Raw genomic sequence first — 25,708 nt, 5'->3', positions numbered from 1 at the left:
CCTAAACTGTTTTAAGTCCCACCCGTTCCTACAAATGCCACCTACCTCTCACCCCTCAATTCCCAAAAATCACAGAGCAACCAAACAACAACAAAAAATCTCAATTTTCTCACTAGGATTTCAAGGTTTTTTCTTCGTTGGTTTTCAGATTCTCAAGGTACGTCTTCTACTGCATGCTCGTTGATTATGCTTGTGATCTGCATAAGAATTGTAGATAATTTGAGTATGTAACCTTTGTTACCTTATTGAAGATTGTAGTTAGAATTAATATATCTTTGAATTTTAGGCCTCTGTTTTGATTTTTTGTTGTAATCTGTGGAAGAAAATCAAATCTAAATTTTGGCTTCTAAAGGGTTATTATTCTTACTAACTGTTGTACTGTACAGATGCAGATCTTTGGGTTGACACTTACAGGGAAGACCATTCCTCTTGAAGTTGAGAGCTACGACACCGTAGACAATGTCAAAGCCCTTATTAAGGACAAGGAAGGGATACCACCTGAGCAGCAGAGTCTTATCTTTTCTGGGAAGAAACTTGAGGATGGTAGGACGCTGGCAGACTATGACATCCAGAAAGAATCCACTCTGCATTTGATTCTGCGTTTAAGGGGTGGCATGCAGATATTTGTGAAAACCCTTACTGGCAAGACTATCACCCTTGAGGTGGAGAGCTCGGACACTATTGATATTGTCAAGACTAAGATACAGGATAAGGAGGGGATTCCGCCTGACCAGCAGAGGCTTATATTTGCTGGAAAGCAATTGGAAGATGGTAGGACTTTGGCTGATTATAACATTCAGAAGGAATCTACTTTGCACCTTGTTCTCCGATTAAGGGGTGGGATGCAAATATTTGTTAAGACGCTGACCGGAAAGACTATCACTCTTGAGGTGGAGGGTTCGGATACCATAGACAATGTCAAGGCAAAGATTCAAGACAGAGGGAATTCCACCAGACCAGCAGAGGCTTATATTTGCTGGAAAGCAGTTGGAAGATGGTAGGACTTTGGCTGATTATAACATTCAGAAGGAATCTACTTTGCATCTTGTTCTTTGATTGCGGGGTGGGATGCAAATATTTGTCAAGACATTGAATGGAAAGACTATCACTCTGGAGGTGGAGGGTTCGGATACCATAGACAATGTGAAGGCAAAGATTCAAGACAAGGAAGGGATCCCACCTGACCAACAAAGGCTTATTTTTGCAGGAAAGCAGCTTGAGGATGGCAGGACTTTGGCATATTATAATATCCAGAAGGAATCTACTTTGCATCTTGTTCTTCGATTAAGGGGTGGGATGCAAATATTTGTTAAGACTTTGACTGGAAAGACTATCACTCTGGAGGTGGAGGGTTCGGATACCATAGACAATGTCAAGGCGAAGATTCAAGATAAAGAAGGAATCCCTCCTGACCAGCAGAGGCTTATTTTTGCTGGAAAGCAGCTAGAGGATGGTAGGACCCTTGCTGATTATAATATCCAGAAGGAATCCACCTTGCATCTTGTTCTCCGTTTGCGAGGTGGTATGCAGATCTTTGTTAAGACCTTGACGGGCAAGACCATCACTCTTGATGTGGAGAGCTCTGATACCATAGACAATGTGAAGGCAAAGATTCAAGATAAGGAAGGGATCCCACCTGACCAACAAAGGCTTATTTTTGCAGGAAAGCAGCTTGAGGATGGCAGGACTTTGGCAGATTATAATATCCAGAAGGAATCTACTTTGCATCTTGTCCTTCGCCTTCGTGGTGGAATGCAGATTTTTGTTAAACTCTGACTGGGAAGACAATCACTCTTGATGTTGAGGGTTCCGATAAAATTGACAATGTGAAAGCTAAAATCCAAGACAAAGAGAGTATCCCTCCGGATCAGCAGAGGCTCATTTTTGCTGGGAAGCAACTTGAGGACGGACGTACCCTGGCTGATTATAACATCCAGAAAGAGTCTACCCTGCACCTAGTACTTCGTCTTTGTGGGGGTGATGTTTAAGATCAGATGATATCCGTTACTATTTCTAAAGTGGTTTAGAACTTTTTTCTTTCTTCTTTTTCCTTTTAGTGGAATGGGGTGTAGAACTTTACTTACACCTTTTTGGTAGTGATTTAGGGTTGGAATTTGGTAGACTATTATGTTTGAATGAAGGCTTAGTATGACTTTGATTTGGTATTATATGTTACTTTGATTGTTGCGTTATTTGGTTGCCTTGTTGTGCTGGGCTAAAGAGTTCCAACTATCATATCTTGGGCAGTTTCATGAGGCCTAAGTTTAGGTTGAATTTTTCCAAGTATCCTAGACAGGCTGTAATAGCTTGACATCATATTGAAGTTGGAACAGAACTTTAAAAATGGGTGAAATAGGTTTCGTGTATGCAAAGTAAGCCAGCTATATGTTTTGAAGGCAAAAATTCTTAGAGCTATATAAGATTTTGGTTCATTTGGTATAGAATTTTGAGATGGGGAAAGCATCAAGGAAACCATATATTCAGAGCTGAATCAGTATTTAAGATTCTGCTATCATTTAGGTGAGACTAGCTGGTTTTCTTCCGTTCAATTCAAACCGAGCTCCCAGCGTATACTTCTTCCAAATGTTACAGATAGGCAGGGATTTCCACGCATGTGATGTATGATTGAAGCGTCATTTTCATCGGGGTTGTCTTCGATGGTCCACCGGATCCTTTCACAACAAACTTCCCTATCATAGTGACTGGTTTTTTTATTTCCTTGATGAACATAGGCAACAACATGAGGTGTTATGCATGAATTCTAGTGTCTGCATAGTTCTTGCAAACCAGCCCTTAACAATTACTGCTTGTAATTGTATTGCAGCAATGAGATAATAAATCCATGTGCCAAGTTTCAACTAACTAGCTTGTCTTTAACTTTGCTGCTTGTCTGCTTTGTAATTAGTTATGTCTCAACCATTTTGGCTGCCATATATGGACAAGGTCCACAAGGATGGGTAAACCCAGCTCATTTTTTATGTTCCAATTTATAGCAAAATAACAAGCTTTCAATTTTATTTTATTTTGGTAAAGAAACCACAGCCTCTGTCCCAGAAGTCAGAACACTACTGTGTTGTATATTTCAACCTGAACCAACCCTATTAACATCCTGCTAGGTTGTGGTCCTCACAGAGTAGGGTGCACATTCGGTCAACTCTGGTGACTGGCTTTTTGTTTGCTTAACTTATAGAATTAAAAGATATTATGATTATTTACTGAGCATAATCTACTTCTTAGACCATCTATTCGTTGCTCGAAAAGAACGTCAAACATCAATGGATTGTAACGTGCTCACTTTGGTTAGCCCCTTATCGCATTGTGGTATTGAGTTGCATATTTGGCATCCCTTCTGGCAATGTTGAATCATACTTAAAAGACATATATGATATATCCATTGAGTTGCTTATATGTAACATTCTGACAACATCCGAATCGAAAGATTAATCATATGTAGCTGGTTATTTAAAAAGGATTCATTAGCCAATTTCCTACCTACATTGATTTTCAGGTGATCTTGTGTCAGGTTCATATTAATATCCAGCCCAAGGTTTATTGTTTCTGCAATATTGATGTTGAATCTGTTCAAATTCCAGGTTGCTAACAATCATTTCATTGTACTTGGGAGTTTGGTAAGTTCATATGACTTTCTTAGAGCATTGAATTTAAACCAATGAAGATTGTGCAAACTTTTTAGGGGAGCGAGTGAGAACAGTTGGCTTGCAGATTGTGGACCTGTGTTTGATTTTTACTGCGCCCTCAAATTATCTCTCTTCAATTCAACCAGAGCTTCCACCATAAATTGTGACTGGTTTTTCATGATTGGTTGAATGTAGGCAAGGCAGCAACATGAGCAGTGAATTGGTAATGATTGAATTACATATAGCATATCATATGCCCCCATACTTGTTAGCCATGCCTTTGTTATTGCAGCTATGAGCCAATAAATGCATGGGCCAATTGGGTTGCCTTATTTTTCGTTAGGTTTGATTGTTGTCTATAAGTTGTTAGGTTTGTTTCAAAATCAAGCATTTTGATTGGCATATGCGGTCAAAAATACGGGTAAAGCAATTCGTTGTGTTTTTTTATTTGGTGGTCAACATTTGTGTTCCCTTTTATGGAAAAATTACAACATTCCTGTTGCAGTCCATTAAGTCCTTTTCTGTAAAGGAACTAGGGGTGGGCACGGTTCGGTTTGGACCGGTTTTTGCCTCAAATTAGAACCGATCCGATACTATTCATGCGGTTTGGTTCGGTTCGGTTTTAATTAAAAAATTCAAAAACCGTCCGGTTCGGTTTGAACCGGTTTCGGTCCGGTTCCGGTTCCGGTTCGGTTTTGAACCGGATTATAAAAATTATTTTTTTAAATTGTTTTGTAATACAATTCTCAACTGAAATATTATTTTTTTACTTGAAAATTAACAAATAATTCAATTTCATATAATTAATAAATATTAAAGTGAGAAAAGAGAGATATTTTGACATTGAACTTGGATAAATATTAGGTTTTTTTTAATGAAATTAAAAATATAGCATTAAATATAAATATATATTGAAATTATATATTTTTTTAGTTTCACCGGTTCGGTTCGGCCCGGTTCGGTTTTTGAAGACATGGAACCGGATCCGAATCCGGTCCAAACCGGTCCGGTTCGGTTTTTGACCGGTTTTTGACTTTTTGGTCAACTCGGTTTTTTTCCGGTTTGGTTCGGTGTGGTTCGGCTCGGATTTCCGGTTTGCCGGTTTGAGTGCCCACCCCTAAAAGGAACCACATAACTTAAGCCCTGAACACAGTTGGGCGCAGATTGGTCTTTTTGTTGATATGAAGATATATAATTCATCGCCATACTCATTAAGCACTTATCTATTCTTTCACATTTAGAGTTCAACTCTCGCTCTATTAGAGAGATAGGCCAACGGCTCACTACTAGCAATACCGACATTGTTTCCAACTTAACCACCTACAAAACCTAGTAGGTGTGGAATTTTATTACAAAAGATATTGGTGTTATTAAAAGTGGTGTCATATTATTTTTTGTCGAGTTTTCGATGTAAGACTTTATATTCTTCAACAACTCTCCACTTTCTAAGCCTTATACCTCCTTGAACATAAGAATATGCGCATGTTGTAAAGTGAAAATTCCAATTTACCATTCATGGCGTGCAGCAACCAAATGTATATCTAGTACAATCCATACACACACTTGTTCTTATTGTTCAAAAAAGCATCTACTGAAGTATGGATATTGGGAAAAAAGAAAAAGAAAAAAGGCAGACAAAATTAGGACTGTCCTTGAGAATCCAAGCCAGGGATTTCTTTCTTCCAAGTTAATATAAACTATGTCACCAAGAAATACGAATGGCAGGCCAGGCCTTACAGAAGATATGACTTCTGTTCATTTCCTTTTTCCATCCACCATTCTGCTTTGCCCCCCAAACCCAAAGTCAAAACTAATTTTGTAGTTGCTTTTAATTTGTTCCTCTTGCTCTCTGAGTCTCTCTCTCTTTTGTGCACAGAACATATTCATTTTTATATATTATTTCAGTGTAGTGAGATTGACGATCATAATAGCGATATATCAATTTTCTAATTCAACTTGACATATTTGAGTTCCGTGAAGTCGACATTCTCTTATTCCCCATCAAATAATCAAACTTAAAATGAGGGTGTCAGGTTTCGCACAAGTTAGTACTTCAAAGAAAAAAAACACACACACAACCAAGTATTTAAAAATTACCCAAAAAAATTATATATTCTCACGGAAGAGAAGCCTGGGTTCATATTTCATATATAGAGATCAAAGAGATTTGTGCTTTCGTAAATTGTGGGCAAAATCTATCCTAAATTCTAACCCAATTCTACCTTCCTTCATCGTTTAGGCTAATTAACCTTGAAGCCTTTTGTTGTAATTTTGGTTCTAGTTGCCGTTAGATTCCATTTGAGTACAGAAATTTGAAATAAAGGATTTGGATTTAACAAGAAGACTATAAAAATTAGCAAATATTATATTGAATATATTTGAAATAACTAGACGTAGTACATTTGATATGGATTTTATCAATATATGCAGTAGATTTAACTAATGTAGAGCAGATGGTGGAATCAATCGAAGAGGAGTTGAAGCGACCCACGTGAGGGCAAATAAGGTAAACTGCAGATTTGGGCCTATGACCCGTCCTTTCGAAGAGAAGGGCGTCATAAACTCACTGCTTTACTGTGACTTATGATTTTTTTTTTTGTGGGCGTTTGACGTCGTTTAATAGCCCAAAGAAGCACTTTAGTTTTTGAGCTAGTTTTTGGAATTTTTGTTATTTTAGTTTTTAATTTCTATTTGGATTCCTAGGGTTTTTAGGACTTGAGTAGTATTTAAACCAATTTTAACTAAGGATGTCGGGTTGTTATCCTTATTATTATTCAATAGACTTTGAAGTTTTCTCAACTTCAGTGGATTCCATGCTTTGATTCTCTTAAGCTAATCGTTTGATTGCCTTTCATTTATCACGCTGCATCATTAACCTTATATACATACCATCCAAATGCACTCTAAAAAGCTTGAACTAGCATATATTAACTGAATATTGACAAAGTCATCGTAATATCATGCCATCATATTAATGTTTGATTGCGCTACACTCCACTAGCAAATTTTTTTACAACTTACAACTTTTGAGAAAGATGTCTCTCGTCTTGCAAATCAAATTCAGGGAAATATTTTTTAACCAAAGATTTTATGTCCATTTGTGTCCTCACTAGTGTTGGGATTCTGGTGTTTATCTTGTACTTAGCACTCTTATTTTCAATGATTTACTTCTGGAGTTTACGATTAATCAACTTTTGGAGCTGTGATAAAAAATAAAATAAAAACCTGGTGTCGGCTAGCCAGCTATAGATATAAAAAAACCAAGATCTGAGCTCATAAAAATGTGTCAAGTAGCCTGCTTTAGGAACTTTGAAGTTATATAACTTGGAAAGGCTCAGAAAAGTTATTAAATTAAACCTTGCAAAAGCTGTCAAATGTGATTTATAGGGAGCTCAGGTTTAGGGCAACCACAAAGGTCCAGCATGAAGTCGAAAGAATAAGACATAATCTTGAAAGTTAATTTGGCTTTTCTCTCTCCTTTTTTGACCTTTCTAATTGTCCTACCAAACATTCATCCATGCAAGAATCTTCTCGAGGCTAACCTTTAAGAAAATTTTGTAAGTAACAATTAGTGTAAAGTCACACACAAACCTTAGAATTTATATTTTTATCAACTTCCCCCTAACAAATTTCAACTTTTGGGGTAAAATCCCATCCTATTTTGATCAAAGTCCAAATTTGAGGAGTGAAAACAACATTAGCTTGCACTTTGGATGGGCCTTTTAAATTTTTTTAATTTTTTCCTTTTGGACTGATGTGATATTATGACCAGCATTCAGAATAAAATCTTGTAAACCACATCCATTTTCTACCATTAATTCTTGAAAGTGATGGTCACCACCAAATAAAACAAACAAGAAAGACATAATTGTTTTTTTGTCTGACTTCCACCCTCACTCAAGCCCCAATGTGTGATGGGAAGAAGCTAAAAAGGGGAGTGACTAAATAGCAAGTTAAAATAGATAGAGTACGATAGGCCCGAAGAAAAAAGAGAGTAGAGTATGAGCAAACAATTATCTGGAAACCAATTATCCATAATAGCATTACAACTAAAAGTAGATTTTAAGTTTTAACTGTAAAAGTTTTTGGCATTGCTTAACAAATTGATTACAATTAGAACTAACTAACTACAGTCTAGACATTGGATATGACAGAACAACATCAGTTAATAATTGGAGATGTGTTTAACTTATCGATTTGTTTTTGAGAATCCTATTACGAGATAGGTCAAAAATAGGCTTTAACACTCGTATTAATGAATCTAATTTTTCATATTGTGTAGAACTTACATGCATGCACGATTGAAAATCATAAACTATTATGTGATGAGTGGACAAATATTCCTACTAGTAGTATAACCCTACCTATATTTTATTGTCCAATCTTAATAAATTAGGTCCTCTAACTAAATGAATGAATGGACAAAAGGAAAACTTAATAGAGATCCAAATTAGCGAGATATAAACAGTCTATGCAAATTGCATGATTGTTGTTGTAGGCTTTGTAGCACTCCTCCTATGCCTGATGTGTATTTTTCTTGGTGTGTCAGTGCCTGATGTGTATTTTTCTTGGTGTGTCAGTCAATGTCAGCAGCTAGTTGTCATGACAGCTTCAGCCTTCCTCAAATAAAATTTGAAAGAACCCACTTTGATATGGAGCAAGTCGTCGGGAGTCACATCGAATTATGTGCTAATTGATTATATCCACAGTACAACCTGAAGGATTAACATCCAATTAATTAATTAATTAATTAGTTAATTGTGATTATATTCCAATTATCTACTCCACTCCACTCTCCATGTTTCATTTTCATCCCAAGGAATGCACTAAGCTTGGGAGTGTGCCACATCACCATCTTCAAGTGGACACATCACAAATCCCCTTGACAAAATACCAATGAAGCCCCAAGGCACCTCAGAAGACAAATTAACTAACACATACAAAAACAAAGGGTGTTTATGTCATTTCACTAAGAGTGGATTCAACAACCCTTTGACCTTGGAAACATACGTCTACAAAGACAACTACAAGTCAACATAATTTTAATTTGTTTGTTCGGTAGGACCTGCCATTCCATATTTCCATTTGCTTTCTTCCCCATTGCGTTCAAGCTCTTCTCTCAATGAACATTTTTTTTTATAAAAAACACACACACACACACCAGAACTCATTGAAAACCCAGCAATCTATATATTTCCTGAAATCCCCCTTGGGAAACTATTTAAACCCAATTCTTGTTCTTAATTTATCACTCAAAAAAATTCTACTTGGGTTTCTCTCCCTTTGTTCTCTCTCTAGATTCTTCTCTGTCTTCTCTCAAATTTCACTTGCTAATATACCAACTGCTGCAAAAGAGAAGCAAGCTATGGACAAACGCCGCAGAAAACAAGCCAAGACCAGCACCTGTTGCTCTGAAGGCAAAGCATCCAATTCATTCTCTCTCTCTCTCTCTCTCTCTCTCTCTCTCTCTCTCTCTCTAAAATCTCCTTATGGGTTCTCCATCTTTTCCTTTGTTCTTGAATGGGTTTTCTTCATTTTTTGCTGTCTTTTTTTGTTTTGTTTCTTTCTTGGACAAATGCCATCCTCTGTAAACTTACTTTCTGGGTTTTTATCTTTTTAGAAAACAACCCAAAAAGATGCAAACTTTGGGTTAACTTCTTGGTTTCTTTTTTGTTTCAGTTGGGTATTTCAATAACTAAAGTCTTTGTGTTCTTTGTTGCATGTGTTTTGCAGAGGTGAGCAGCATTGAGTGGGAGTTCATAAACATGTCTGAACAAGAAGAAGATCTCATTTGCAGAATGTACAAGCTCGTCGGAGACAGGTAACAAATAAAAACGTCAAATTCAAAAACACTGGCTTTCATTTTTTATTTTTAGGCAAACTATAAATGTGCCTTCAAACTTGGGAAGCAGAGCAATAGAAATAGTTATTGAAATGTGGGCACACCATAGCCAAGTACAAAAAGTTTCTCATACGATATTATCTGAGTTGGTGAGTGAGTCCCGGGTGACTCCTCCTCATGCATTTATGTAGTTCATGATCATGTGTCTGCCAGCCTTCACATTTAAGAATTCTTCACAACATGCTCTAGTGGTCATGGAAAGTGTTTTAAAAACAAAAAAGAACTGAAGAACTTTTGTGTTGCACACTTTCATACGTACAAATTTATTTATGTTTTTAGAAAGGAGAATGCCAGTATGATTTTTTTGGAGTGTCAATAACATGTCAAGCTCAAATAATTTTCTTGTTGAATCTCTTCTCATAGTTTTCTTTGTTATTTGAGAGAGAGAGGGGAGATACAAACTTGGTCCAACAAAGTGGAAAGAGAGAAGTAGCTAGACCAATTATTGTACATGAACATGATTTGTCCAGAAATGTTTGTGGTGTGCAAGAATCCTATGCAACCAAATAATGCATTTTTAATCTTATTCAGTGCAAAACATTGATGTGGTTTTGGAAAATGGTTTTCTAACAAGACTTGTATGTAGCTCAGGTGGGGTCTAATAGCTGGGAGGATTCCAGGCAGGAAAGCAGAAGAAATAGAGAGGTTCTGGTTAATGAGACATGGAGAAGTATTTGCAAGTAGAAGAAGAACAGAGCTTAAGAGTAACAACAAGAGATACAACTCCTGATGATGATTTCCCTTGTCAGTCGGCAATCCAGTAGGTTAGGCTAAACAAATTTAATTTCCCCTTAACTCCTACCCATGTGTTTATTTTTCCCTTTTAACTCCTACCTATGTGTGTCACAAGGTGAGGTAGTTGTAACTTACCTGTTTGGCTATAGTTATTGAGACTTGCCTGCCTTCTCTCTCTCTCTCTCTCTCTCTCTCTCTCTCTCTCTCTGACACATTTTCACGCTCTCACTCAACTACACAACACACAGCACAAGCAAAGACAACATTGGAGAATGATTGAAATTAATAAAAGATCTTTGAACTTAGATCCCCCCATGTACTTCACATTTATGGTTGGCCTATGCAGCTTGTCTCTTTCAGCTTTTTCAGCAGATGTTTGGTCACTATCTTCCCCTTGCAACTTTAAATTGGGGTTCATCAAAAGTATCGTGGACCAAAAAACTTATCCATGTCTATTTGGTCTCATGTTATATCAAAATTGGCTTAAATTCCTCATTTATGCTATGGTGCCAACACTTCATCAAGAAAGGACTCACAGCTGAGCCGAGATCACTATCTAATACTAATGAAAATGCTAATATAATATAAAAGAATTGTATTTTTTGTATACTTTCTCTGTTTCTGTTGCTATTGCGGGCTTTACGCAATCATTCAGATCATATAGATATCCCTTCAACACAACCTAGGTCATTAAAAGTGTCTCAGAGACCCACCAAAGCACAAAAGCTAGGATCTTTTAGAAAATTGATTTCTATTCGATGAGTGCATAACCACATTTGATTAAATATACAAATCGAAGTCCTTGACAGTGAACACACTTAAATGTGTAAATACCACTTGGCCCTTATCATCAGCATTCTTCCATACAATACCACAAATACACGAAGGGTAATGCTAGGCTTATCATATTTTTATACCACATTGTGTACCATCTCTCTAATAGAAGTAGAGTCCACCAATACAATGGGATAGTGTGGTATGAAAAATGTGGTAAGCCTAGCATTTTCCATAGACGAATGATGGTTGCAAAAAGAAACACTGTATACAATCGTTCCATGCAAGAATTTCAATTCAATTCAATTTTTATCTTGATCATGGGGGAAGTTACTTCAGTGTGAACATCAAGAAAACAAGCGTTCAGTGATATCTCTTCCCAAAAAAATTCTGCTGATTCAAATTTAAGAGGTAAAAGTTGACAAATTTTCTATCATCGTACAGTTTGTAATTAAAGCCACAAAGATGCAACTTGAATGCAAGCTGCTGAAGCAGCTCTTGCTGTGATGCTATGATGCTGTGATGCTGTGGTCCTACTGATCTTCAATGAAATTGGCTTTTGTGGTGTCCATATGTGCCAAGGTTTGCATATAAGCCTTAGCCTGGCTGGACCATCCACCAGTCCAAAAAGTAAAGCTATAGCTTTCAGGTTGACATGTCGAGAAACTGTGCGCCACAGTTCACCGCCTGTGACCACAACCCCCACCCCAAAATGAATAGACTCATGCTGCCATGCTCTTACACTTTTGTACCAAAATCTGGTTATGGTTGTTGGTTAGGGTAAGTCTAAACTAAATGGGTTTTGTTAATGTCAGATCATATCTCACTGTAACATTTCAGAAAGTGATCGTATGATATATGTGGTTCGGATAAAAATTGTTAATCATATAGTTTAATTTGGAAAAAATTATTCCTCTCAACAAATATCGTCTATAAAACTCATGATTTTCTTCAATCAAAAAAGAATTGAGTCTCATTAAACGGTAACATTTCAAAAAATGATCGCATGATATATGTGGTTCGGATAAAAATTGTTAATTATATAGTTTAATTTGAAAAAAATATTTCCTCTCAACTCAACAAATGTCGTCTATAAAACTTATGATTTTCTTCAATAAAATGGAGAATCTGTCCCATTAAATTGAACTGTTATTGTTAGTATTTCATTGAGATATTTTTACACCACTAGATTTACCACATGGGGATTGGAGCCCGAGGGCCAAAGACAATGTCCAAAAATAGGAGCACAGAACCCATTGTGTGAAGCCAAACGACGGAGCATTGAGCAGTTGGCAGGTTAGGACACATATGAATGCTATAAGAAAGGTCTGGGCCACAAACCAGGCCTGTCAAGATGACAGAGATAGCAATAAGTGTTGTGGGCTTACAAAGAAAATAAAATTTGAACCCAGAATAGGTATTCCTCTAATCCATGAACACAAATTGGTCAGTAGGTTTTCCTTTCTTTTTCTGGTCTGGGTATTTGGGGGATTCATGCTCTTGGATAGATGGGGCTAAAAATTCAGGAAAATTATTGTGACATGTGGGGTATCATTCATTTATATTATAACACGTGTATGCTGCATATTTGAACTTTGCTTTCCAAATATGTTTATTTGACCAATGGTGTTAGCACTAGAGGAGGAGTGAAAGCCACGCCCGAAGTGATCTTGGCGCCCCGCCCCTTTTACCAATCCTTTTCACATTTGGAAAGAAGAAAAAAATGATATTATACAAAAAGAAAATCACAATTAAGCTTGTGTTGGCTCTCCATTTAAGATGATAAAGTCATTTCCATTTTCCCAAAGGTTGTGAAAGAAAAGGAGAAGGAAAGGTGTCTTTATTGACTAGGGAAGAAAGCAAGGCAACAACTATTGGAAAGAGTCTATTTTATCATGTTTTCCCATAGCAATGGTGTTTTCTTTTTCTATCGAATTTCGGGAATTACTAATACTGCGTTACTAGTCATATAATTTGATTTTACTTTTTAGTTTTCAATGTGATGATTTTTTACGACACATTTATGTTTTCAATGTGATGATTTTTTTTAATACAAGTGATATTTTACTTTAATCTAATCTAAATTATGAAGAGTGAGATTCGAACTCAGATGCAGAATGGGGAGCACATCCGCTCTAGCCAAATTTGATAAACCCATATCTGAATGTGATGATTTGTTGAGCCTATCAACTACCACATAGACTAGGACAAAAAAAATTGGGATCTTCATAATTTACCTAATCACTTCTATAGTTTGCTAGGTTTAGAGTTGCACAGGTGTTATCATATGGTTGTTGAATATACACAGTCGTTTTCCTATTCAATGAATTAATGAAATTAAACATTAAAATCTCCTACAGATGAAAGAACCAACATGAACCCCTTGAATACTCTGACTGAGTCTTTGAAACCGAGTGGCAGAACTTGTTCATCGGGGGCTATGTCTCTTTCTCCCCTGACATAATTATAACGCTTTTAGCTTTTGACTTGGTTAAATCCCAACCCAGAAACCCAAAGAAAATTAAAAAATAATAATAAAGAAAAAATAGCACGAGCTCAGAAGAAAAAAACAGAAGAAGCCCCACACGGTTTGCATCATGACCCAAAATATAAAGAACTGGAGAGTTGTAAGGGACCCAACAAAGTTCATGCTTCTTTTCGCTCTTCCTCTCTTTCTGCACAATCACTTGGCAGGTTCTTGGAAATTTATACTCACTCGGTTTTAGTCTCTTTTTGATATTGACAGGAACGGAAAGTTTTGAAAAAGTTGCTCAGTAAATTTGAATGCGGTCCAGTAACTTAGAAAATGCGATGTAGACAGCCGACATTCAATCTGCTAGTCCGTAGATTCAAAGATTATCTTTTCCGAATCTAAATCATGTCAAGATCTTGCGACTTAGTCCTGATAATTACGCAAGTGATGTACACATCAACGCGATTAAGTCGATTCAAAATTACCAACTAACTCTTAACTTTGCGGTAAATGTTGAAACAAATTTCAAATTTGAAGTGCTTATTTTCTTCGCAACGAGCTAACGACAATTTGGGATTTAATAGAACCAAGAGGAGAGAAAGAGTAAACAGTTGAACTATTGCAACGGGGTCATTAATGTTGGCAATGGCATCTTACCCTAAGCTTTGCGATTCCCTAATTGCAAGCCAAATCAGAAATGAAATAGAAGTAATCACCACATGCTTTCCCATCAAAAGAATAAAATTATTACTTTGAACCAGTTTGTTAGACAAATAATGCAGTGCTTCCAACTCACATCATTTTCTTCTGAAGATACTTTCTTTTCAGTTATAACTACCATTCTTCGGAGAACACAATTTTTTTTTTTTCCTTTCATTTATGAGTTTGTTAATTCAGATATTCATGTTAGTGATGGCTCAGTTGTTTTTCTTCGATGAAATGGTGGTTAGCATAGAAATGCGAAGAAGAAGAATATCTTAGAAATGCGTTTTGTCAGTACGTGGAAAAGAACAAAAAAACAAGAAACCAACCAGATAGCAAAATAAATAAAAGAGGCCACTCTCACTACAAAAAAAAAAAATTGGCGTTTAGCGACATGAAAAGTCCGTCACAAAAAGACAAAAAAGCGTTGTAAATACCTCTTAAATAGAATTTCAAATCTCAAGTCATATGTAAACAATACCATCTCCATATATAAAACAAAATATTATGAATTCAAAAGTATTAAAATTAAAAATTTGAAGGAGTCATCATTATCTTGTATTTTACCTTCATCCCTAACCTGAAAATAGTGACACAAATATAAATAAATGAATGGAAAATAAATATATTTTAATTTTATTTCTAAGATGTCTATCTAACCTTTTATTTCGAGGTTGTGGGTTTGCCTGACGCTAGTGGTGAAAGTAGTCAATCTCCTTCTAAATTTTTTTTACCAAAAAAACAAAATTTTTTGATTAAAAATATACTTAAAGTTTTTTTCTTTTTACTAGTGGATATATATATATATATATATATGAGTATTAAAATGCAAATAATTGAGACGTAAAAAGGGAAAAAGGCACATGTTGGGCTAGATGGAGACTTACAATTTTCCCACTTTCACAAGCCTATACAATTAACATCCAAATTTCCCTAAAAAGAAAAAGGCATATCTGATTTGAGCAACACAGGAGGCCTACAAGCATAAAAACCAAAAAACTTTTTATTCCCTGGCAAAAAGAGGTTTTAGCATGTGATATCTAAGAGGAATAAAAGAGTACAAAACTTTGGAAGAATGCCAGCAATCTAGCAGATAGATAAATAAATAAATAAAAATAGTGAAAAAGCCGAAACTCATAATTTATAGGAAAATGGCATTCTTTCATTTTCAATTTGCTGAATCTCTTTGGACGGATTACCATTTTTCAAAGTATTACAAAGTTATAAACTCATGCTCTGAGCCATATATAAAAGTTTGTGCACATTCCATCTTCTACTGACCCAAGAAAAGTTCTTTGACGTGGTGATTGGTAACAAAAAGTTGAGATGACAATTTTAAAAAGAAATAAGAAAAATCATGCATATAGGACCAAAATACAACGTTTTTACAACTTCTTGTGAAGAGTTGTGCTAATTGTCTCTAAATCGATATTTATTCATATGAGTTTATGGGCATCCTCGACGAAATTTATGTGGTTAAGTTAGAGATAGTAAGGGCTAGTTTGAGAATATTTTTGTAAGAATGAATCATTTCTATTCATAAGCGGTTTTTTAGAAGAATGTCAAAAAAATTATTAAAATTTCAAAGTGCTTCCTGAAGAAGCATCTATTAGATGTTTCTCTGAAAAACATTTTGGTGATCCAAAAGCACTTATAAGCAGAAACACTCTCAAACATGTCATAATTTACCCTCTTAAGGAAAAACTTAAAGGATCTGGACCTCAAATTTTGTGAGTTGTTTTGTGTTTAAAGAATTTGATAATATTTCTCGACTTATATTAGTTTTTAGTTAGTTTCTTCGTGATTGAATTTCAACGCGACCGAATTTACCTAAAACAGAAAGTACAACGACGTTTAGCTCACAACAATTTCTCATGTATTAGTCACAAGATTTGATTTTAAAGCGATAATAAATACATTTGTTGTACATAAGAACTTTCAAAATCTAAGGTGTGAACACAAAATTGGAGAAAGATATAAGGTGTGAACACAGCAGTTAGTTAGAGAACTCCAAAATAAAGAACATATGATAATGATATAACAATAGATTAAGAATCTGTTCCAATCGCAAGTAATATTTTAATTTGATCGTTTGATGAAGAGTCGAATATATTTAGTAGATAAAAGAAATAAAGTAGTGTTCAAGTGGGCAGTTCATATCTGTGTGCGCGCGTGGCCCTCCCTTACTCCATTATCTATCAACATCAACGTAAGCTTAAGCTTTTCACATTACGTCATATACCACTACTCTCTCTCTCTCCCTCTATTTTGTTCTATTTATTAAATAAATAAATAAGACTGCAACCGCTATTATTATAGGTAACAAAATTACCTAATAAATATGAATTAAGTCAGTTAGTCGATTTCATGCATCCAATTCAGTATGTTATTGATACTTCTAATGTTATCAATTATATAGATTATTGATTTTCTACATAGTGTTAATTGATAACACGCTAAAAGAAAGAAAAAAAGAACAATCACGTTTTGTTTTTTCATTTTCGTAAGAAAAAAGTTATTGTAAAGTCAGAGATTAATTAAGGCCAGAGGATAAGACCTAGAATCTTCGGTTCCTCCTTCCGCGTAGTCGCTCACTGATCACTACTAGAGAGAGACAGAGAGAGAAATGGTTTTTGTGAGTATAGTGAATTGTTGTTGGGGTTGAATTGGTCAGCAATGGACCTCTCTCTCTCTCTCTCTCTTGTCTACACTAACCAAGTTGATCATCACCAGAAAACTAGTCTACTTGTGAGAAAAAAAAAAAAAAAAATCAAATTAATTAATTGGTTTTCTTGAGTCAAATCTGTCTCTTTTCCATCTCCTTTCCAGCCCCTTATATCCATCCCCCTCTTCCTCACACTTTCATAAAGAAAACAAGGCACACATTTCCCTTCTCTGCATAACATAGCTACCTTAGCTTCGCCCTCTACTTTCTTCATTAATTTACAACTCTCTCTCTCTCTCTCTCTCTCTCTCTCTCTCTCTCTCCCTACTTAAGCAATCTCCCTCTCTTACTACTTAAGCAAACTATCCATCAATCTTCAATTGGAGCTTTGGTGTTTCTGATCAAAACCACTCTCACATTCAGCCAATTTTACTTCTTTCAGCTAGCTAGTTCTATGTTTGTGGCTTCTGATTGGTTATTTTCCTTGCTCCTAACATTCAAAGTGTGAAACTTTGCCTTGATATGATCTAAATTCTACCTCAATTTTAATCCTTCTGCTCAATACTTGCACTTGTTCAAGTATATAGTACTTGAACCATTTTCTGGTTCACATTTCTAAATGGAGAAGAGGAAGAACATGGAGTGGGAGCAAAAGACTCTAACCAGTGAGCTAACCCAAGGGAAGGAGCTGGCAAAGCAGCTTATGAACTATCTTCACCCTTCTGCATCCCAAGAAAAAAGAGACTTTCTGATTTCAAAAATACTATTTTCCTATGAAAAGGCACTCTCACTGCTCAAAAGGGATGTTGGTTCTGATGGAGAGTCTAACCACATCCCTAACACCATGTTGGAATCACCTACTTCATTTGGCAATGGCAGCCCAATGAGTGAGATCTCTGACCAAGATTGCAAGAACAAAAATGTCTTCAAGAAAAGGTATTTTTTAACTTGGATTTTAATTTTATTAATGAAGGCAATTTTGGATTAGCCTAATTATGGTTGAAATTGATCTGATTTTGACTGTTGGGATTTCTGTGTTGCAGGAAAACAATGCCCAGGTGGACTGAAGAAGTGAAGGTTTTCTCTGGAACAGGGCTAGATGGGAGTCTTGATGATGGCTACAGTTGGAGAAAATATGGCCAAAAGGATATCCTTGGAGCTACCTATCCAAGGTGAGAACTTTTAGTCTTTAAAGTTTGAAGTTTGAACCATTACATGTGCAATTTACATAATTAATACAAATAAAATAACACAAAAACCACCAGTGGTTGGATTGGATGCTCCGCCAGTGAAGTCTCTATTTTGCTCATAGTGAAAAATACCTTTTTCTATTTATCACATGAGCCTGATTAATCATTGGTCAGACATCAGCTCATGTCCTCAAATATATGCAGCGCATGAAAAATTACAGTTCTTATTATTGCTGCGATGAAGAGGCTTTTTTTTCCTCTTTTTTTTTTTTTTCCTTCTTCTTTCACAACTGGCATAATGAAGACAAAAAGTACTTGGAACTTGTCTAAAGGTGAATGTATCTAGCTCCAGCAGTTAGCAGTCTTTAAATCAATTCACTCTTGTTTGTGTTTTTTTGTTTGGCCTCCAGGATTGACAATTCTTCAGCCTAGACAGTACCTTTTAGCATTAAAAATAAAAACGACATGTCCTGGCAACCGGTCCAACTCCCAAAACGGGTCCTATTGGCATCTTGTGTTAAGTTTGGTTTAGTTCAACCGGGACCATGTTGATATTTAGTGAAGAAAATGTCATGTAACATTTCACTGTTGATGAATTTGGTCTAAATTGCATGTAAGATTTGCAGAGATGTTCATATGAATTATGTTCATGTCCCATATTTCTCAAAAAACAGGTTTTTGTTTTCTTTGCATTGCAGAGGCTACTACAGATGCACACATCGCGGCACGCAGGGTTGTTTAGCCACCAAGCAAGTTCAAAAGGCAGATGCAGACCCATCAACCATGGTGGTAACCTACAGAGGAGAACATACTTGTAGCCAAGTCCTTCAGTTAGCCAGGTCATCAGCATTATCTCTAGCTAAACAAGCTTCAACAGGAAATCAAAATGCAACCCGAGAAGCTGAAAAACCAAAAGCATCACAAGAGATGTCTTTCGGTTTTGGGGCAGGGCTTAGAGTTAAAACTGAGGATTTGGACACAAGGGAAGATGATATATTTCCATCATTTTCCTTCCCTTCTACACTAATTGAACCTGAAAATGTCGGAGACCATATTTTCTGTGCAACTTTGATGGATGGCTATTCTCCCGCATTTGCATCTCCAGCAGCAACATTTGAACCAGACTACTTGCAGGCAGTGTCACCGTGCCAAATGAGCAGTTTCGGACTTGGCCTTGATTATGTGCAGACTTCAGAATCTGGTCTCAGTGAGATCATCTCAGCCCCAACTTCAGTGACCAACTCACCAATTGGGGATTTTGGTTTCTCACTTGATGATTTGGATTTTCACCATTTTGAAAACCCAGAAAGTTTTGCTTACGAGTCATAACTTTCCCTCACCCTTTAGAAAGAGAGAGGGAGAAAAAAAAAAAAAAAAAAAAAAAAAAAGCAGAGAGAAGGAAATGATGCTTGTGAAGAGAGAGTTTTCCGCTGCCTAGGTAGTTAAATTCTAGATGTAGTGTGCTAGTTACTGTTTCTATGTGTGTCTTTAGTTTACGTTTTCCTCACTTCCAGTCTCATTGATTTGTAAATTCTTTGGTCCAAGAGGATTAGTTCTTCTGATTGTAACAAATAAAATTCCATTCCTGATCGAATTAAACTGTTCTAGATTTTCAATATTCTGAAATCAGTGGTGCTGGTGTTCCTTGAGATAATAAGATTAAATCTTCATCTTTTTAACTGGCACAAGAGACTTATCAAAGGCAAGCACTTTGTTTGGCACGGTCATTACTTGGATACAATAATTTCTTGGCTGGAACCAAACTCGCCCATCTTTTGTGCCCACTTTAGAGTCTCATCCAATATCACCTTGGCATCAAATTTGTACTCGAATCCGATTTTCTCTAGCTTTGTGGAACCCCAAACAATTTCTCTCCCTAAATCTTCCACAAACCTGAAACAAAACATGAACAAAATCCTCTGTTAGGGTTTAACCATAGAGGCCAAAATCTTGTAAACTTTCCCAATAATTGTATGTATAGTAAATTAATAACTTACTCTTCAGCTATTATGATATCTGGGTGATATTTTTTCCAGTGAGATGCTATTTTTGCAGATGACAAATATGCACTGGTACATAGAAATCTGCCACTGATGCAGGGCTTCCCTATGCATAGTATGTGTGCCTCACAAACATCTTCAATGTGCACAATTGGAACTTTACCCAACAAGTCCTCCAAAAATCTCAGCATTTGGTACCTCCTTTCATCACTTGCGATTTGTGAAATGAGCAACCCCATGCTTTAAGGCATAACAGAGAGAAGGGTGTCCCCTCCCACAAGGCCACAGGCAATGCTGACTACTTCAAGCTCACTGCTAATGTGCCTGAGCACTTCTTTCTCAGAAAGGGTCTTTGAGTGTGTATAATCCTACAATACATATTAAGATATTACCCACTTTTTAGATTGTTTATTTATTTATTTATTTATTTTAAAAAAGTAATGTGCTAAACAAATAATTGATAATTTCATTCTTAAAGAATGGATACACTAGTGTCAGTCGTGCGTGGGTGTATGACACAATACAATGAGTCTCACACTCATCAATGGCTGAGATTTCTTCTCACACCCACATACACATACATATACGGCTGGCAATATAACGCAACTCAATTTAACCATTAAAGTTTCGTAACTTCAATAACTTTGATGCTTACCATCAATGTTTGATTGGCAAGAGGATATAAGAGATTGAGAGGAGTCCAGCAGGACTCGTCCATATATTTTTGGAAGCCATTTCCAGAGTCTTTGATTGGTGCTGCAGCCACCACAGAGGCTGTGTAAATGAGTCGTTTTACGGTGCCTGATTTGATGCAAGACCTCACTATGCTGTTAAGCCCAGAAACTGCAGCCTCAGAAGTGTTTTTGAACTATTTCAATAGCAAACAAAACAAACTGTGGCATTAGGGAACTCTTTACGTCTGCATTGCAATAGTTTACAGCCGTTGGATTCAATCAAACGGCTGCTGGTACACTATTTTAAGGTGATTGTATTTGGTCAGCATTGATGCAATCTCAATCTAAACACTAGTACTTTCTGAATCAGATGGCAGAAGCATAAGAAATTAACAATTCTTTGACCCCTTCTCAGAGTTTCTAGTTAAAGAACAAGCAAACCTGAGTGTCCTTGGGCTCATGCTGCAAAGGGGTAGCCAAGTGGAAGATATATTTGCAGCCTTGGATTGCTGGCTCAAACTCATAAGGATTATATATATCTGCTTCAAACAATCTTAATCTCTCCTGTGCATTTGGAAGACCCTTGAGAAGCCCCACTTTAAATGGATCACCTGCACATCACAAATATATTCACCATAAATATATGGAAGTTAGAGAGAAGCAGAGGCGGGAGGGGAGAGAGAGAGAGAGAGAGAGAGAGAGAGAGAGAAGATAACCCAGATTTCTGAGTGTTGCATGGACAGTGTATCCTTTCTCTAAGAGCCTTTTGACAAGAGAAGAGCCAAGGTAGCTTGAGCCTCCTGTAACACAAACCTTGGTGTTCTCCATTTCCAAATCAGAGCAACTTAGCCAATCGAATCCAATAATTATTTCTGTGGCTCTAGTCTGCTATGTTTGATGTTATGGTTTGACTTTATAAGTTGTGATTTATAGGACAATCTAAGCTATTAGGCCGGCAAATGTTCCAAGGGGTATATGAGGACACGTGGAATTGCACAAAACTTCAGACAATGTTCTTGATTATGATCACAGGATATTTTTTTAATTTAAAGATTGTCTGTTTGTTTAGACTTATAATACTGAACATTATTGCCAAAGCTTTGGCACCATTTTGGGTTTTGAAGTGTATGATATTTTAAACTGCTCTAAATACACGAGGAATGAATTCAAACTCAAACGCAAGAAAGTGATTACACTGCCTTCATTTGGCCGGTAATATACCTAGTGCCTTTACTTGTGGTCAATAGTGCCCTTCCTAGTGAGTTTTGCACAAACTAATAATAAGCTACAAGTCTCTTAGCAAGCAAAGCATGGAACATGTCCTATAATGAAGTCTATCATTCACAATCAAGATGTTAAGGCCATCTCCAATCCAAGAGGTGGAAATCCAAATTTTCAGCTTATGTATTTTGAGGGGTGAAAATTTGAGAAATGTTAAATTTGGGGTGAAATTCCAGTCCAAGTTTTGCATGGACTGGTATTTTATGTGGGGCCCAAACTTCACTTTTTTTTTCTTTTTTTTTTTTTGACTTGGAAGCCCATGTGAAGAAGAAAAGTTGCTGGGCCCTGCATGACAGCTTTGCTGTCTGGCTAGCAAAGTGGTGCGACACAGCTGGCAGCCTTGTACAAGTTGATTCCAAACGCTAAAAATTCAAAAGTTGTGCTGTTTTTATTATTATTTTTTATTCCAACAGTTATATTTTACATCAACGATCAATATGGCTCATGTGCAACAACATCATTCAAGATGCGATAGAAAAGCTCTCTTCTCATGTGGAACCGCCTACGAAAGTCCACTGGGGGATAAAGTTGTCTTTCACTAAAGTAGTCCTCCATGAGACTCTTATGATGTTTTTCTCTCTTCCGATTTTTGTATTCACGGCCTACAACATAACCACCATGTTTGGATTGTTGAGCATTTTGCTCCAACAAAAACGTATGGTGTTGAACGGCCATTGCAACCCTCTGTTGATGAAGGTCATCATCATTAGAATCATCATTGAAGAAATTTCGTATAGTCTTCCCACGTAAGAAGGAGAATGAGATTGAAGGAGATTGTGTGATCAATTCGATAGAATAACACTTCTTAAATAGACAAGAGAATGAGATGACCTAGATGTTTGAAAATAATTAAATGAAGATAGGAAAAGATAGGGAAAGATAAGGGAATTCAATAAAGTGAGATGAACAAATATGAGCAATGGTTCAGAACATAATTGAAACAAGACAAGATGGGAAATGGTTTAGAAAATAATTTAATGAAGATAGGAAAAGATAGGGAAGATAAGGGAATCCAATAAAGTGAGATGGACAAAGTTGAGCAATGGTTCAAAACATGATTTAAACAAGACAAGAGGGGATGAGCGTTCAGAAAATAATTGAAGAACACAAGTGGAGTTGGGCAAAAGTTTAGAACATTATTGAATGAGGATAAATGAATCCAATGAAGTAAAAGTAAAAGTAAAAATAGAAGACAATTATGGCAATGGCTTTAATGAAGGGTTCAAATTATTCCGGACATACTTATGGTGTTGTACTTGTTTTTATTTTTAAGTGAAATTCTATTATGTTTTGGAATTTTAATTTTTTTTAAGTTAAAATGTTTAGAAAATTAAATCACGAATGTTGAAACAAAAAAAATGTCAAGAAAAATTAATGAGAAAAAAAAAATTAGGGGTTAATCATTCTTAAACAATTTAATAAAGTTGCGGACTCAAATTATGAGTTTGCAAGGTTTGAGGAAAAAAAAAAATTTTGAGTCCTAAAAATACATGAATAGTTTTATTTTGGAGGGTGCAAATTTGAGTTTAACCCCAACATGATTGGAGATGACCAAATGTATTGCTTTAGATGTATTCGCATGTTTTCAGTGGCATTTAGGTGAGTTTCACATGTCAATGGGAATAATAACGCATTTATAAAGTATTGAAAGACAGGACATCAATTACCATATATGTGTTGAAGAATATAAGTCCCACATCGGAAACTTAACTAAATAAAATACAAGATATAATGAATGGTTACACTACTAATATCACTGAGACCTTTTATGATAAAACCTCATACCTACTAGGCTTTTTAAGTGATTAAGTTGGGAATAATATTAGTATTGTTAGGGCCAGATTGGCATTGCTGTGCTGTGAAAATAATCGATGTCAGATTTACTGTGAGAGAAAATAATTTGGCGTTTGGTAAACTTTTTATTAAGAGAGTGTTGTTAGGTCATCTCCAACCATGAGGGCCAAGCCCAAATGTTAGGATTATAGCCCCAATAACCTTCTCCAACCATGTATAATGAGGGGTGGTAATTTGGGTCAGACTGAAATCTTGGGTGGAATTTGGCCCAACTTTCCAGTCCGGGTGGAATTTCCATGGGCCCCAAGTCGAAGCCAACTTGTGCAGCATGTGAAGGAATGACAAGACAAAGCAAATTTGCTGGACACGTGGAAGGCTCACATCAAAGGGACGTTGGAATCCAACAGCTCCCTTTGAAAACCAATTATGCATCTACTTGTTCTTTTTTTATTTCTTTATATAATCTTTTGGAGCCTTTAAAAGCTGATCACATGTAAAGCAATGGGAACCAATTTTTTGTCATTTTTCAAGCTTTGTCAAATAGATATAAACAGCCCATATTTTTTTCAACTTGATTTTTAACGAGAAAAAGAAGATTCAATGATCAAAATTAAAATCAAAGGGTTAAAATAATATTTTTAATTTTTCTAAATGAGATCCCACTTTCAAACTCTACAATCATTCTCATTTTAATTTTAAGCGAAAAAAAAATGTTATGTTTATGGAATTTTAATTTTTTTAGATTAAAATCTTTAGAAAATTAATTCACAAATGTTGAAACAAAAATAATGTCAAGAAAAATTAATGACAAAAAAAAAATTTAAGGATTAATCATTCTTAAACAATTTAATAAAGTTGCGGACTCAAATTATGAGTCTGCAAGGTTGAAGGAAAAAAAATTTTGAGTCCTAAAAATACATGAATAGTTGTATTTTAGAGGGTGGAAATTTGAGTTTAGCCCCAACATGGTTGGAGATGGCCTTAGTACTGATTCCCGCATAATCAAAAAATAATTCCTGCATAATCATTAAATCCAACGCAACCCGTCTCTTTGAATGGAGATGAGGACCCGACAAATTCATGTATTTCTCAAGAAAGTTCATGTATTGTCCTTTTGATAAATGATTCATGCATTTATGGGGTAGATAAATGAACCCATTAATGGGAGGTTGTCTTGTTTTGAAAGGTGATGGATAGCTAAACTAATTTGTACCTGCAAATAATGCAAACCGCAGGTTCCAACTAGTTTAAAAACACAGCTGAGCAGAGCAGCAAAAACCAGGATGGTAAGTTACAAAAACCTAAATTGAAATTTGAGATCCAATTCTAATAGTATACGTAAAAAAACTCATAAACTACAAGACCTTCTTGGACCAGTTGATCTTAGAGGCCAGGGACACCCCTTGTCTTTGCACACTTGATGCAATCTTCTAATATCGTCTTGGTATCATATTTGTATACAAAACCCTTCTCAATAAGCTTTGTAGAACCCAAGCCAATTTCTCTTGTTGGTCCATCCAAATACCTGAAACCCAATTCCAGATTCTTGTTGTTTAAGCTTGAAATTTAATCTTAAAAAATTGATATAGCTAAGACAAAATAAAGTAAAAAGATCAGCTACTTACTCTGGCTTCACTTGAAGTTTGGGGTAATGTTGCTGGTAGTAACTAGCAATTTCTGCAGATGAAACAGACGAGCTTGCACATAAAAATCTACCGTTTATCGAAGGATTCTCGATGCAGAAGATATGAGCATCGCAAACATCATCGATGTGTATGATTGGAATTTTCCCAAGTAATTCCTCTAGAAATCTCAGTGATTGGTACTCAATTGCACTGCTTGTAAGCTGACAAATAAACACAGCAACACTCAAGGGTGTG

General features: G+C 36.0%; 4 protein-coding genes and 1 pseudogene across 4 annotated transcripts; 3 read left to right on the top strand and 2 right to left on the bottom strand.

Annotated features, from left to right (window-relative positions):
• The first annotated feature begins 29 nt into the window (after positions 1-29).
• Positions 30-2,134, top strand: LOC117619955 (annotated as a pseudogene).
• A 6,554-nt stretch (positions 2,135-8,688) lies between these two features.
• LOC117619143 lies at positions 8,689-10,580 on the top strand. Its single transcript, XM_034349013.1, has 3 exons — positions 8,689-9,055; positions 9,372-9,459; positions 10,132-10,580. The coding sequence occupies exons 1-3, from the start codon at positions 8,761-8,763 to the stop codon at positions 10,268-10,270; spliced, it is 522 nt and encodes a 173-aa protein (XP_034204904.1). The 5' UTR covers positions 8,689-8,760; the 3' UTR covers positions 10,271-10,580.
• A 6,381-nt stretch (positions 10,581-16,961) lies between these two features.
• On the top strand, positions 16,962-19,736 carry LOC117619076 (probable WRKY transcription factor 46). The gene is made up of 3 exons (XM_034348900.1): positions 16,962-17,825; positions 17,933-18,061; positions 18,778-19,736. Exons 1-3 carry the CDS (start codon positions 17,509-17,511, stop codon positions 19,406-19,408), a joined length of 1,077 nt encoding a protein of 358 aa, XP_034204791.1. The 5' UTR covers positions 16,962-17,508; the 3' UTR covers positions 19,409-19,736.
• LOC117619077 (putative anthocyanidin reductase) lies at positions 19,698-21,655 on the bottom strand. The gene is made up of 5 exons (XM_034348901.1): positions 21,470-21,655; positions 21,195-21,364; positions 20,735-20,947; positions 20,077-20,447; positions 19,698-19,972 (listed from the first exon to the last, which is right to left on the bottom strand). Exons 1-4 carry the CDS (start codon positions 21,579-21,581, stop codon positions 20,322-20,324), a joined length of 621 nt encoding a protein of 206 aa, XP_034204792.1. The 5' UTR covers positions 21,582-21,655; the 3' UTR covers positions 19,698-19,972; positions 20,077-20,321.
• On the bottom strand, positions 19,807-20,318 carry LOC117618310 (anthocyanidin reductase ((2S)-flavan-3-ol-forming)-like). Its single transcript, XM_034347901.1, has 2 exons — positions 20,077-20,318; positions 19,807-19,972 (listed from the first exon to the last, which is right to left on the bottom strand). The coding sequence occupies exons 1-2, from the start codon at positions 20,316-20,318 to the stop codon at positions 19,807-19,809; spliced, it is 408 nt and encodes a 135-aa protein (XP_034203792.1).
• Positions 21,656-25,708: the final 4,053 nt, after the last annotated feature.

This window comes from Prunus dulcis, chromosome 2 (assembly GCF_902201215.1).
Source record: "Prunus dulcis chromosome 2, ALMONDv2, whole genome shotgun sequence".
Classification (NCBI taxonomy): Eukaryota; Viridiplantae; Streptophyta; class Magnoliopsida; order Rosales; family Rosaceae; genus Prunus; species Prunus dulcis.
The sequence above is the reverse complement of the archived record's forward strand: the minus strand, read 5'-3'. Positions and strand labels throughout refer to the sequence as shown.

Excerpts from the sequence above, each read along its gene's own strand:
- LOC117619143 (XM_034349013.1), top strand. The coding sequence starts at position 8,761 with ATGAACATTTTTTTTTATAAAAAACACACACACACACACCAGAACTCA. Across the intron at positions 9,056-9,371 it reads CAGCACCTGTTGCTCTGAAG|AGGTGAGCAGCATTGAGTGG; the intron begins GCAAAGCATCCA and ends TGTGTTTTGCAG. Across the intron at positions 9,460-10,131 it reads TACAAGCTCGTCGGAGACAG|GTGGGGTCTAATAGCTGGGA; the intron begins GTAACAAATAAA and ends TATGTAGCTCAG.
- LOC117619076 (XM_034348900.1), top strand. The coding sequence starts at position 17,509 with ATGGAGAAGAGGAAGAACATGGAGTGGGAGCAAAAGACTCTAACCAGT. Across the intron at positions 17,826-17,932 it reads AAAAATGTCTTCAAGAAAAG|GAAAACAATGCCCAGGTGGA; the intron begins GTATTTTTTAAC and ends TCTGTGTTGCAG. Across the intron at positions 18,062-18,777 it reads CTTGGAGCTACCTATCCAAG|AGGCTACTACAGATGCACAC; the intron begins GTGAGAACTTTT and ends TTTGCATTGCAG.
- LOC117618310 (XM_034347901.1), bottom strand. The coding sequence starts at position 20,318 with ATGGGGTTGCTCATTTCACAAATCGCAAGTGATGAAAGGAGGTACCAA. Across the intron at positions 19,973-20,076 it reads GATATCATAATAGCTGAAGA|GTTTGTGGAAGATTTAGGGA; the intron begins GTAAGTTATTAA and ends GTTTTGTTTCAG.
- LOC117619077 (XM_034348901.1), bottom strand. The coding sequence starts at position 21,581 with ATGGAGAACACCAAGGTTTGTGTTACAGGAGGCTCAAGCTACCTTGGC. Across the intron at positions 20,948-21,194 it reads ATGAGCCCAAGGACACTCAG|TTCAAAAACACTTCTGAGGC; the intron begins GTTTGCTTGTTC and ends CTATTGAAATAG. Across the intron at positions 20,448-20,734 it reads TTGCCAATCAAACATTGATG|GATTATACACACTCAAAGAC; the intron begins GTAAGCATCAAA and ends TATGTATTGTAG.